At 45.0% G+C, this 13466-nt stretch overlaps 1 protein-coding gene across 1 annotated transcript in view; it reads right to left on the minus strand.

Annotated features, from left to right (window-relative positions):
- Positions 1 to 654: 654 nt before the first annotated feature.
- Positions 655 to 13466, minus strand: part of LOC139422644 (ephrin type-A receptor 5) — a 178725-nt gene continuing 165913 nt past the window's right edge. Inside the window, exons 17-18 of the mRNA XM_071173794.1 lie at positions 3220 to 3411; positions 655 to 1749 (exon numbers count right to left, since the gene is read on the minus strand). Coding sequence (XP_071029895.1) covers positions 1644 to 1749; positions 3220 to 3411 — 298 coding nt within the window. The 3' untranslated portion in view covers positions 655 to 1643. The remainder of the gene's footprint in view (positions 1750 to 3219; positions 3412 to 13466) is intronic.

The raw sequence follows: 13466 nt of genomic DNA on the forward strand, positions 1-13466 counted from the left end.
CGTGTGTATTATACACGTGTGAATTGGAAATGTGTTTTTGCATATCCCACTCCCCCTGAGACACCATCGGAGAGTGGGGTCATGGCCAGGGTTGTGTAGTCATGAAGAAATACTACACACATACAAATGCTTGTATAGAATAACATTTACAAATAAATTACTAATACCAAGCTAAACGTCTATATTGCTTCTTTATACTCAGGAGTTCCCCACCAAAATAATACATATTGATATGAAAGCAGTCTTACTGCATAAACACAGTCCGATCTCTGTACGGTAGTGGATAAATGGAGGGTGTGCGATGAAGCTGGATGTGCAGAGGAGAGTCTCATAGATAACCAACTAGCGAATCAATAGAATGTGCTGTTAGATGTTGTAGAATCTGCTGGATTGGTTCTATTGGTTCTGTTGAATGACAGTTCTGGAGATTCGTATGGATTGCTGAGAGTTCCATTTAAAGGTTCTGTTAGAAGTATGGATGTTTTGATAGGTTCCTGGAGGTTCTGTTGGTTGTCTGAAGGTTCTGATAAATAGAACATGTTGCAGTCTCTCTATCAGATGCATGTGGAGCTATGGAACCCTGGAAGTTCTGTACAATTCTGTCTGATTACGTTGAAACGTCGTTTTTCTGTTGGAGTGCGGCTGGTTCCGTAGTTTGTCTGAAAGTTCTTAAGGATGTTTGTAGTTACTGCAGGATGTCAGTAGGACATATGTGGGTTCTGTAGGTCATTACTGGGTTCAGTAGGACATCCGTGGGTTCCGTAGGATGTATGTGGGTTCTGTAGGATGTAAATGGGTTCCGTAGGATGTAAATGGGTTCAGTAGGACATCTGTGGGTTCTGTAGGTCATTAGTGGGTTCAGTAGGACATCCGTGGGTTCCGTAGGATGTAAATGGGTTCCGTAGGATGTATATGGGTTCCGTAGGATATCTGTGGGTTCCGTAAAAGTGCTGAAAGTTATCCTCTGTATTACTGTTGATGATGTTGAAGTAATGTGGGTTGGCTGTCTAGAGGTAATAGACTGTGTGTGTAGCTGCTGGGGTTTCTGAAGTGCCGTACATTCAGCCAAGAGACTGACTCCCCTGTCTGAGTCCCATCCAGGAAGAGTACTCAGCTAGCGCTCTTCAGACTGGACTAGGAGAAAATGTGCCAAACAAGATGGTCTTTTAAAACATGGCACAGATTTTGGAACTGAATTTTACCCGGACTTGTATAATTCACTGTTTACTTGCTCGGCTGGCCAGTGACTTCCATCCCTGAGAGTACTTAACTACACAGTCTACTCCTCTCACTCCACCCAGCAGAGGGGTTCAGGTCACAAAGACACAACTGTTCAACACCAAGCGCTCTTCAGTGTTCCTCAGTTCATCAAGTCACATCCCGTTGTGTTTCAGTTTGTTTCAGTCAATAAATACATCATGTTCATATGTTCATAGAAAGTTCTAGACCACTAGATCCATAGGTCTATCTGTCTGCCTGCTGGGAGTAGGGTCAGATTGGTCCTGTAAAGTTCATACATCTGGCCTCAGTCAGTGGTCAGATTGGTCCTGTAAAGTTCATCATGTCTGACCCTAGGTTCAAAGGTCAGATTGGTACTGCAGTGCCCATACTGTACATCTGGCTGTCGGGTAAGGGATTAGAGGTCAGATGGGTATAGTATTATTCACCAGGCTAACTCTCATCTCCTGGATGCTGTTGATTATCTTCTTCTGATGTCCAGCCAGGTTCACTCCAACCCTCCTCAGGTCACTGCAGGGGAAACATACATCATTCTGTTAGTCAGTATAGTTCCAGCCAGGTTCACTCCAACCCTCCTCAGGTCACTGCAGGGGAAACATACATCATTCTGTTAGTCAGTATAGTTCCAGCCAGGTTCACTCCAACCCTCCTCAGGTCACTGCAGGGGAAACATACATCATTCTGTTAGTCAGTATAGTTCCAGCCAGGTTCACTCCAACCCTCCTCAGGTCACTGCAGGGGAAACATACATCATTCTGTTAGTCAGTATAGTTCCAGCCAGGTTCACTCCAACCCTCCTCAGGTCACTGCAGGGGAAACATAGTACTGATTACCTTTGTCATTTAGGAAAACTGTTTTTAGCTGATACACCTAACATTTGCTGGCTTGAGCAAATCGACTTCATCAAGTGTTGTTGGCGTGAGCCACGAGTCAAATTTTTTGTTCAACCAGACAACAATGTAATTCATTTTACATTGAAAAAGAGCGAGCCTCTCGCAGAGCCGGGCTGCTTAAGTCCGGGTAAAATTTAAATGAATGATAGCGTTCGGCAGAAGCTACCCGTCCAGGGTAGCAGGCCGAGTGTTGCCAATACCGGTAACTTTCCCTAAATTCCCAGATTTCCAAAAATCCTGGTTAAAGGATTCCGGATGTCTCGCTTATTCCCTCTCGTTTCCAGGAATATTCCAACCTGGGAATTTGGGGAAAGTTAGCAGAACTTCGCATCCCTCAGCAGGCCTGTTAATATGACCTCATCCATTCTACCCCCTATAGGGAACATCTGTCCTCCCTCAACAGGCCTGTTAATGTGACCTCATCCATTCTATAGGGAACATCTGTCCTCCCTCAACAGGCCTGTTAATGTGACCTCATCCATTCTACCCCCTATAGGGAACATCTGTCCTCCCTCAGCAGGCCTGTTAATGTGACCTCATCCATTCTACCCCCTATAGGGAACATCTGCCCTCCCTCAACAGGCCTGTTAATGTGACCTCATCCATTCTACCCCCTATAGGGAACATCTGCCCTCCCTCAACAGGCCTGTTAATGTGACCTCATCCATTATACCCCCTATAGGGAACATCTGTCCTCCCTCAGCAGGCCTGTTAATGTGACCTCATCCATTCGACCCCCTTTAGGGAACATCTGCCCTTCCTCAACAGGAGCCGTCTTCTGTCTGACTCAGCAGAATCTACACTACAGTGCTTCGCTCGGCAAACTCTGTTGCAGGCCATTACTTCCCAAGACAGAAAAAACAATGTTTTCTCTAACCTTAGAAACTTTTGCTGAGTAGACATGGCATGATACACCTTAGAACAGGAAGGAGATGGCGTACGTCCCAAATGGCATCCTATTCCCTATAGAGTGCACTACTTTTGCTCAGGGCTCATTGGATATAGGATGCCGTTTGGGATACACCCTCAATCTCATCAGAGGCTAAACAGGAGGAAGGAGATGAGCTAGTGTTTCTGGGAGACTTACTCCAGGGTCATGTGGGAGACCACTTCCACTGAGGTGTATCCACTGTCCATGAAAAGCTCCACGTAGCGACCCATCTTAATCCCCTTCAGCCACTCCTCTATAGACTGGTACCCACTGGCCTCCATCAGGGCTACTGACGCAGACACGCTGCCCTCCGAGTCCACACTGCCAGGCTCCACTAGATTAGACACCCTGAGAGAGGGGAGAGAAGAACATATCATGTCAGTGTACTGTTCACCGCCAGCAGAGAACAGTAGTTGTCAAAATACTGAACCTTGAGGAACACCCCAAATATCCATGGTTAGATCCAAGGATTCATTAGCATTCATTAGCTCTCTCTCTCTTCGTCCCAGCTGACACAACAACTTTCTCTCTGTTTGTTTTTCTCTGTGAAGTGAGCCGCATCTGAGACCCCTTTTCCCCACCTCTGTTTCAACTATCCGGTGTGGGTTTTTATGTGAAATGACTTTGTGATCTTCTCCTGTCACAACTTGTAGACTTGTTTACGTGTTGCTGTGCGTTTTGTTGCCAACCTGTTTTGCTACCTGACAACTTTACGGTTTTTACTTTTTAATTACCATTTATATTTTGGGTTTTTCCCTCACTCAACTTTTTCACTCCGGACGCTTTATCTGGACGTGGTTCGTCAGGACCTCCAACAGCCAAAGGTAAGTAGTAACATTAACATGATGCTTTATCTGGACGTGGTTCTACAGGACCTCCAACAGCCAAAGGTAAGTAGTAACATTAACATGATGCTTTATCTGGACGTGGTTCGTCAGGACCTCCACCAGCCAACCAGTAGTAACATTAACATGATGCCTTCTAATTGCAGTCGCTGTACTCATAATATACATGAGAACGATCGCCTTACGGTGAGGATAGCTGTTCTGCAAGCCCAGCTTCAGACGCAATCGTTAGGCAGGGTAATTTCAGTGTAGGAAAGGATGAAACAGCGTCTGTGCCCCCAGTAAGTACAGATAGTAACGTTAGTATAAATCCTCTCGCACGGTCCCCGCAGTCGGACAACTTTCTCATGGCTTCTGGAGGGAAATGCTGTAGGAATGCTCAACCGGTGTCGCTCATTCAGCCGACAGAAACTTTAAACCGGTTTTCCCCATTAAGCAGCGAGTCAGAGGCCGAGCCTTCTCTTGTCTCTACTCCTCCCGTTACGGGGTCTGAGACGCCGAAGCTTCCCACCATTAGCTCTGACAAATTCAAAACCCTAGTCATTGGCGACTCCATTACCCACAGTATTAGACTTACAACGAATCATCCAGCGATCATACACTGTTTACCGGGGGGCAGGGCTACCGACGTTAAGGCTAATCTGAAAATGGTGCTGGCTAAAGCTAAAACTGGCGAGTGTAGAGAGCATGGAGATATTGTTATCCACGTCGGCACCAACGATGTTAGGATGAAACAGTCAGAGGTCACCAAGCGCAACATAGCTTCAGCGTGTAAATCAGCTAGAAAGATGTGTCGGCATCAAGCAATTGTCTCTGGCCCCCTCCCAGTTAGGGGGAGTGATGAGCTCTACAGCAGAGTCTCACAACTCAATCGCTGGTTGAAAACTGTTTTCTGCCCCTCCCAAAAGATAGAATTTGTAGATAATTGGCCCTCTTTCTGGGACTCACCCACAAACAGGACCAAGCCTGGCCTGCTGAGGAGTGACGGACTCCATCCTAGCTGGAGGGGTGCTCTCATCTTATCTACCAACATAGAGAGGGCTCTAACTCCTCTAGCTCCACAATGAAATAGAGTGCAGGCCAAGCAGCAGGCTGTTTACCAGCCTGCCAGCTTAGTGGAGTCTGCCACTAGCACAGTCAGTGTAGTGAGCTCAGCTATCCCCATTGAGACCGTGTCTGTGCCTCGACCTAGGTTGGGCCAAACTAAACATGGCGGTGTTCGCCTTAGCAATCTCACTAGAATAAAGACCTCCTCCATTCCTGCCATTATTGAAAGAGATCATGATACCTCACATCTCAAAATAGGGCTACTTAATGTTAGATCCCTTACTTCAAAGGCAGTTATAGTCAATGAACTAATCACTGATCATAATCTTAATGTGATTGGCCTGACTGAAACATGGCTTAAGCCTGATGAATTTACTGTGTTAAAAGAGGCCTCACCTCCTGGTTACACTAGTGACCATATCCCCTGTGCTACCCGCAAAGGCGGAGGTGTTGCTAACATTTACGATAGCAAATTTCAATTTACAAAAATAAATAAATGAAAATTATGTTTTCGTCTATTGAGCTTCTAGTCATGAAATCTATGCAGCCTACTCAATCACTTTTTATAGCTACTGTTTACAGGCCCCCTGGGCAATATACAGCGTTCCTCACGGAGGTCCCTGAATTCCTATCGGACATTGTAGTCATAGCAAATAATATTCTAATTTTTGGTGATTTAATATTCAAATCAAATCAAATCAAATTTTATTTGTCACATACACATGGTTAGCAGATGTTAATGCGAGTGTAGCGAAATGCTTGTGCTTCTAGTTCCGACCATGCAGTAATAACCAACTAGTAATCTAGCTAACAATTCCAAAACTACTACCTTATACACACAAGTGTAAGGGGATAAAGAATATGTACATAAAGATATATGAATGAGTGATGGTACAGAGCGGCATAGGCAAGATACAGTAGATGGTATTGAGTGATTTAATATTCACATGGAAAAGTCCACAGACCCACTCCAAAAGGCTTTCAGAGCCAACATCGACTCAGTGGGTTTTGTCCAACATGTCTCTGGACCTACTCACTGTCACAGTCATACTCTGGACCTAAGTTTTGTCCCATGGAATAAATGTTGTGGATCTTAATGTTTTTCCTCATAACTATCGGACCACCATTTTATTACGTTTGCAATCGCAACAAATAATCTGCTCAGACCCCAACCAAGGAGCATCAAAAGTCGTGCTATAAATTCACAGACAACACAAAGATTCCTTGATGTCCTTCCAGACTCCCTCTGTCTACCCAAGGACATCAGAGGACAAAAATCAGTTAACCACCTAACTGAGGAACTAAATTTAACCTTGCGCAATACCCTAGATGCAGTTGCACCCCTAAAAGCTAAAAAGAAACTAGCTCCCTGGTATACAGAAAAAACCTGAGCTCTGAAGCAAGCTTCCAGAAAATTGGAACGGAAATGGCGCCACAGCAAACTGGAAGTCTTCCGACTAGCTTGGAAAGACAGTATCGTGCAGTATCGAAGAGCCCTTACTGCTGCTCCACCAAACTGGAAGTCTTCTGACTAGCTTGGAAAGACAGTACCGTGCAGTATCGAAGAGCCCTCACTGCTGCTACACCAAACTGGAAGTCTTCTGACTAGCTTGGAAAGACAGTACCGTGCAGTATCGAAGAGCCCTCACTGCTGCTACACCAAACTGGAAGTCTTCTGACTAGCTTGGAAAGAAAGTACCGTGCAGTATCAAAGAGCCCTCACTGCTGCTCGCGCATCCTATTTTTCCAACTTAAATTAGGAAAATAAGAATAATCCGAAATGTATTTTTGATATTGTCACAAAGCTAACCAAAAAGCAGCATTCCCCAAGTGAGGATGGCTTTCACTTCAGCAGTAATACATTCATGAACTTCTTTGAGGAAAAGATCATGATCATTAGAAAGCAATTTACGGACTCCACTTTAAATCTGCGTATTCCTCCAAAGCTCAGTTGTCCTGAGTCTGCACAACTCTGCCAGGACCTAGGACCAAGAGAGACACTCAAGTGTTTTAGTACTATATCTCTTGACACAATGATGAAAATAATCATGGCCTCTAAACCTTCAAGCTGTATACTGGACCCTATTCCAACTAAACTACTGAAAGAGCTGGTTCCTGTGCTTGGCCCTCCTATGTTGAACATAATAAACGTCTCTCTATCCACCGGATGTGTACCAAACCCACTAAAAGTGGCAGTAATAAGGCCTCTCTTGAAAAAAGCCAAACCTTGACCCAGAAAATATAAAAAACTAATTGGCCTATATCGAATCTTCCATTCCTCTCAAAAATGTTAGAAAAAGCTGTTGCGCAGCAACTTTACTGCCTTCCTGAAGACAAACAATGCATACGAAATGCTTCAGTCTGGTTTTAGACCCCATCATAGCACTGAGACGGCACTTGGTAAATTACCTTTTAATGGCGTCAGACCGAGGCTCTGCATCTGTCCTCGTGCTCCTAGACCTTAGTGCTGCTTTTGACACCATCGATCACCACATTCTTTTGGAGAGGTTGGAAACCCAAATTGGTCTACACGGACAAGTTCTGGCCTGGTTTAGATCTTATCTGTCGGAAAGATATCAGTTTGTCTCTGTGAATGGTTTGTCCTCTGACAAATCAAATGTAAATTTTGGTGTTCCTCAAGGTTCCGTTTTAGGACCACTATTGTTTTCACTATATATTTTACCTCTTGGGGATGTCATTCGAAAACATAATGTTAACTTTCACTGCTATGCGGATGACACACAGCTGTACATTTCAATGAAACATGGTGAAGCCCCAAAATTGCCCTCGCTAGAAGCATTTGTTTCAGACATAAGGAAGTGGATGGCTGCAAGCTTTCTACTTTTAAACTCGGACAAAACAGAGATGCTTGTTTTAGGTCCCAAGAAACAGGTTGTAATCTGAAATGTGCAGTCTGAAATGTGTAGTGTGAAATGTGTAGTGTGAAGGTTGAAATCTGAAATGTGTAGTCTGAAATGTGTAGTGTGAAGGTTGTAATCTGAAATGTGTAGTCTGAAATGTGTAGTGTGAAGGTTGTAATCTGAAATGTGTAGTGTGAAGGTTGTAATATGAAATGTGTAGTCTGAAATGTGTAGTGTGAAGGTTGTAATCTGAAATGTGTAGTGTGAAATGTGCAGTCTGAAATGTGCAGTGTGAAGGTTGTAATCTGAAATGTGTAGTCTGAAATGTGCAGTGTGAAGATTGTAATCTGAAATGTGTAGTGTGAAATGTGCAGTCTGAAATGTGCAGTGTGAAGGTTGTAATCTGAAATGCGTAGTCTGAAATGTGTAGTGTGAAGATTGTAATTTGAAATGCGTAGTCTGAAATGTGCAGTGTGAAGGTTGTAATCTGAAATGTGCAGTCTGAAATGTGCAGTGTGAAGGTTGTAATTTGAAATGTGTAGTCTGAAATGTGTAGTGTGAAGGTTGTAATCTGAAATGTGCAGTCTGAAATGTGCAGTGTGAAGGTTGTAATCTGAAATGTGCAGTGTGAAGGTTGTAATCTGAAATGTGTAGTGTGAAATGTGCAGTCTGAAATGTGCAGTGTGAAGGTTGTAATCTGAAATGTGTAGTGTGAAGGTTGTAATCTGAAATGTGTAGTCTGAAATGTGTAGTGTGAAGGTTGTAATCTGAAATGTGTAGTGTGAAGGTTGTAATCTGAAATCAAATCAAATCAAATCAAATCAAATCAAATTTTATTTGTCACATACACATGGTTAGCAGATGTTAATGCGAGTGTAGCGAAATGCTTGTGCTTCTAGTTCCGACAATGCAGTAATAACAAGTAATCTAACTAACAATTCCAAAACTACTGTCTTGTACACAGTGTAAGGGGATAAAGAATATGTACATAAGGATATATGAATGAGTGATGGTACAGAGCAGCATAGGCAAGATACAGTAGATGGTATCGGGTACGGTATGTACAAATGAGATGAGTATGTAAACAAAGTGGCATAGTATAGTATAAAGTGGCTAGTGATACATGTATTACATAAGGATACCGTCGATGATATAGAGTACAGTATATACGTATGCGTATGAGATGAATAATGTAGGGTAAGTAACATTTATATAAGGTAGCATTGTTTAATGTGGCTAGTGATATATTTACATCATTTCCCATCAATTCCCATTATTAAAGTGGCTGGAGTTGAGTCAGTGTCAGTGTGTTGGCAGCAGCCACTCAGTGTTAGTGGTGGCTGTTTAACAGTCTGATGGCCTTGAGATAGAAGCTGTTTTTCAGTCTCTCGGTCCCAGCTTTGATGCACCTGTACTGACCTCGCCTTCTGGATGATAGCGGGGTGAACAGGCAGTGGCTCGGGTGGTTGATGTCCTTGATGATCTTTATGGCCTTCCTGTGACATCGGGTGGTGTAGGTGTCCTGGAGGGCAGGTAGTTTGCCCCCGGTGATGCGTTGTGCAGACCTCACTACCCTCTGGAGAGCCTTACGGTTGAGGGCGGTGCAGTTGCCATACCAGGCGGTGATACAGCCCGCCAGGATGCTCTCGATTGTGCATCTGTAGAAGTTTGTGAGTGCTTTTGGTGACAAGCCGAATTTCTTCAGCCTCCTGAGGTTGAAGAGGCGCTGCTGCGCCTTCTTCACGATGCTGTCTGTGTGAGTGGACCAATTCAGTTTGTCTGTGATGTGTATGCCGAGGAACTTAAAACTTGCTACCCTCTCCACTACTGTTCCATCGATGTGGATAGGGGGGTGTTCCCTCTGCTGTTTCCTGAAGTCCACAATCATCTCCTTAGTTTTGTTGACGTTGAGTGTGAGGTTGTTTTCCTGACACCACACTCCGAGGGCCCTCACCTCCTCCCTGTAGGCCGTCTCATCGTTGTTGGTAATCAAGCCTACCACTGTTGTGTCGTCCGCAAACTTGATGATTGAGTTGGAGGCGTGCGTGGCCACGCAGTCGTGGGTGAACAGGGAGTACAGGAGAGGGCTCAGAACGCAACCTTGTGGGGCCCCAGTGTTGAGGATCAGCGGGGAGGAGATGTTGTTGCCTACCCTCACCACCTGGGGGCGGCCCGTCAGGAAGTCCAGTACCCAGTTGCACAGGGCGGGGTCGAGACCCAGGGTCTCGAGCTTGATGACGAGCTTGGAGGGTACTATGGTGTTGAATGCCGAGCTGTAGTCGATGAACAGCATTCTCACATAGGTATTCCTCTTGTCCAGATGGGTTAGGGCAGTGTGCAGTGTGGTTGAGATTGCATCGTCTGTGGACCTATTTGGGCGGTAAGCAAATTGGAGTGGGTCTAGGGTGTCAGGTAGGGTGGAGGTGATATGGTCCTTGACTAGTCTCTCAAAGCACTTCATGATGACGGATGTGAGTGCTACGGGGCGGTAGTCATTTAGCTCAGTTACCTTAGCTTTCTTGGGAACAGGAACAATGGTGGCCCTCTTGAAGCATGTGGGAACAGCAGACTGGTATAGGGATTGATTGAATATGTCCGTAAACACACCGGCCAGCTGGTCTGCGCATGCTCTGAGGGCGCGGCTGGGGATGCCATCTGGGCCTGCAGCCTTGCGAGGGTTAACACGTTTAAATGTCTTACTCACCTCGGCTGCAGTGAAGGAGAGACCGCATGTTTTCGTTGCAGGCCGTGTCAGTGGCACTGTATTGTCCTCAAAGCGGGCAAAAAAGTTATTTAGTCTGCCTGGGAGCAAGACATCCTGGTCCGTGACTGGGCTGGGTTTCTTCCTGTAGTCCGTGATTGACTGTAGACCCTGCCACATGCCTCTTGTGTCTGAGCCGTTGAATTGAGATTCTACTTTGTCTCTGTACTGGCGCTTAGCTTGTTTGATAGCCTTGCGGAGGGAATAGCTGCACTGTTTGTATTCGGTCATGTTACCAGACACCTTGCCCTGATTAAAAGCAGTGGTTCGCGCTTTCAGTTTCACACGAATGCTGCCATCAATCCACGGTTTCTGGTTAGGGAATGTTTTAATCGTTGCTATGGGAACGACATCTTCAACGCACGTTCTAATGAACTCGCACACCGAATCAGCGTATTCCTCAATGTTGTTATCTGACGCAATACGAAACATCTCCCAGTCCACGTGATGGAAGCAGTCTTGGAGTGTGGAGTCAGCTTGGTCGGACCAGCGTTGGACAGACCTCAGCGTGGGAGCCTCTTGTTTTAGTTTCTGTCTGTAGGCAGGGATCAACAAAATGGAGTCGTGGTCAGCTTTTCCGAAAGGGGGGCGGGGCAGGGCCTTATATGCGTCGTGGAAGTTAGAGTAACAATGGTCCAAGGTCTTTCCTCCCCTGGTTGCGCAATCGATATGCTGATAAAATTTGGGGAGTCTTGTTTTCAGATTAGCCTTGTTAAAATCCCCAGCTACAATGAATGCAGCCTCCGGATAAATTGTTTCCAGTTTGCAGAGAGTTAAATAAAGTTCGTTCAGAGCCATCGATGTGTCTGCTTGGGGGGGGATATATACGGCTGTGATTATAATCGAAGAGAATTCTCTTGGTAGATAATGCGGTCTACATTTGATTGTGAGGAATTCTAAATCAGGTGAACAGAAGGATTTGAGTTCCTGTATGTTTCTTTCATCGCACCATGTCACGTTAGTCATAAGGCATACGCCCCCGCCCCTCTTTTTACCAGAAAGATGTTTTTTCCTGTCTGCGCGATGCGTGGAGAAACCTGTTGGCTGCACCGCTTCGGATTGCGTCTCTCCAGTAAGCCACGTTTCCGTGAAGCAAAGAACGTTACAGTCTCTGATGTCCCTCTGGAATGCTACCCTTGCTCGGATTTCATCAACCTTGTTGTCAAGAGACTGGACATTGGCAAGAAGAATGCTAGGGAGTGGTGCGCGCTGTGCCCGTCTCCGGAGTCTGACCAGAAGACCGCCTCGTTTCCCTCTCTTTCGGAGTCGTTTTTTTGGGTCGCTGCATAGGATCCACTCCGTTGTCCTGTTTGTAAGGCAGAACACAGGATCCGCGTCGCGAAAAACATATTCTTGGTCGTACTGATGGTGAGTTGATGCTGATCTTATATTCAGTAGTTCTTCTCGACTGTATGTAATGAAACCTAAGATGACCTGGGGTACTAATGTAAGAAATAACACGTAAAAAAACAAAAAACTGCATAGTTTCCTAGGAACGCGAAGCGAGGCGGCCATCTCTGTCGGCGCCGGAAATGTGCAGTGTGAAATGTGTAGTCTGAAATGTGTATTGGGTAATGTGCAGTCTGAAATGTGTATTGGGTAATGTGCAGTCTGAAATGTGTATTGGGTAATGTGCAGTCTGAAATGTGTAGCGTGAAGGTTGTAATCTGAAATGTGTAGTGTGAAATGTGTAGTATGAAATGTGTAGTATGAAATGTGTAGTGTGAAATGTACAGTCTGAACTGTGCAGTCTGAAATGTGTAGTGTGTAATGTGAAGTCTGAAATGTGTAGTGTGACATGTGAAGTCTGAAAGGTGTAGCGTGAAGGTTGTAATCTTAAATGTGTAGTGTGAAATGTACAGTCTGAAATGTGCAGTCTGAAATGTGTAGTGTGAAATGTGTAGTGTGAAATGTGTAGTGTGAAATGTGTAGTGTGAAATGTACAGTCTGAAATGTGCAGTCTGAAATGTGTAGTGTGAAATGTGACGTGTGAAATGTGCAGTCTGAAATGTGCAGTCTGAAATGTGTAGTGTGAAATGTGAAGTCTGAACTGTGTAGTCTGACATGTGCAGTCTGAAATGTGTAGTGTGAAGTGTGTCATCTGCTGTGGGATCAAACCACATATTCAATTACGAGGCCTCTAATTGGTAACCACAATTACAGCTGCCGCTAAAATGGAATTACACTGTTCTATTTAAATAGCCATATAACATTATTCCCAAGCAGAAAAATCCATAGTGCTAATGATTCCCAGGCTAGGAAACAACGGAATGGAACCACAGAGCAGAACATATTACCACTGAGCCAAGCTCCAACCAACCAATTTCTTATTTAACAGCACTTGCAATTATGTAAAGCAGTTCCTAAGATGCAGCATGATTCTTCCATGTGCATCAGTCCCAGCGATAGAATGAAGAACCACAGGGTAAATATTGACTAGGAGCTCTGTCTGAAAACCATGATAGTGTGGAGAACACCGCTCTCTGCATGCTATTCCTAGAATTGGGATTCTTTTGTCTGATGCCACTTCTGCTCAGCTCAAAGTCCAACCAAGGGACAGGATATGGTGTGTGTGACAATATATAGTGTGTGTGTGTGTGTGTGTGTGTGTGTGTGACAGGAGATCGTGTGTGTGTGTGTGTGTGTGTGTGTGTGTGTGCACGTGTGTTTGAGAGACAGAGGACTCGAGATCAGGGAGATCACGTGTGTTTGAGAGACAGAGGACTCGAGATCAGGGAGGTCACGTGTGTTTCAGAGACACAGGACTCGAGATCAGGGAGGTCACGTGTGTTTGAGAGACAGAGGACTCGAGATCAGGGAGGTCACGTGAGTTTGCGAGACAGAGGACTCGAGATCAGGGAGGTCACGTGTGTTTGAGAGACAGAGGAC

This window comes from Oncorhynchus clarkii, chromosome 12 (genome assembly GCF_045791955.1).
Source record: "Oncorhynchus clarkii lewisi isolate Uvic-CL-2024 chromosome 12, UVic_Ocla_1.0, whole genome shotgun sequence".
Classification (NCBI taxonomy): Eukaryota; Metazoa; Chordata; class Actinopteri; order Salmoniformes; family Salmonidae; genus Oncorhynchus; species Oncorhynchus clarkii.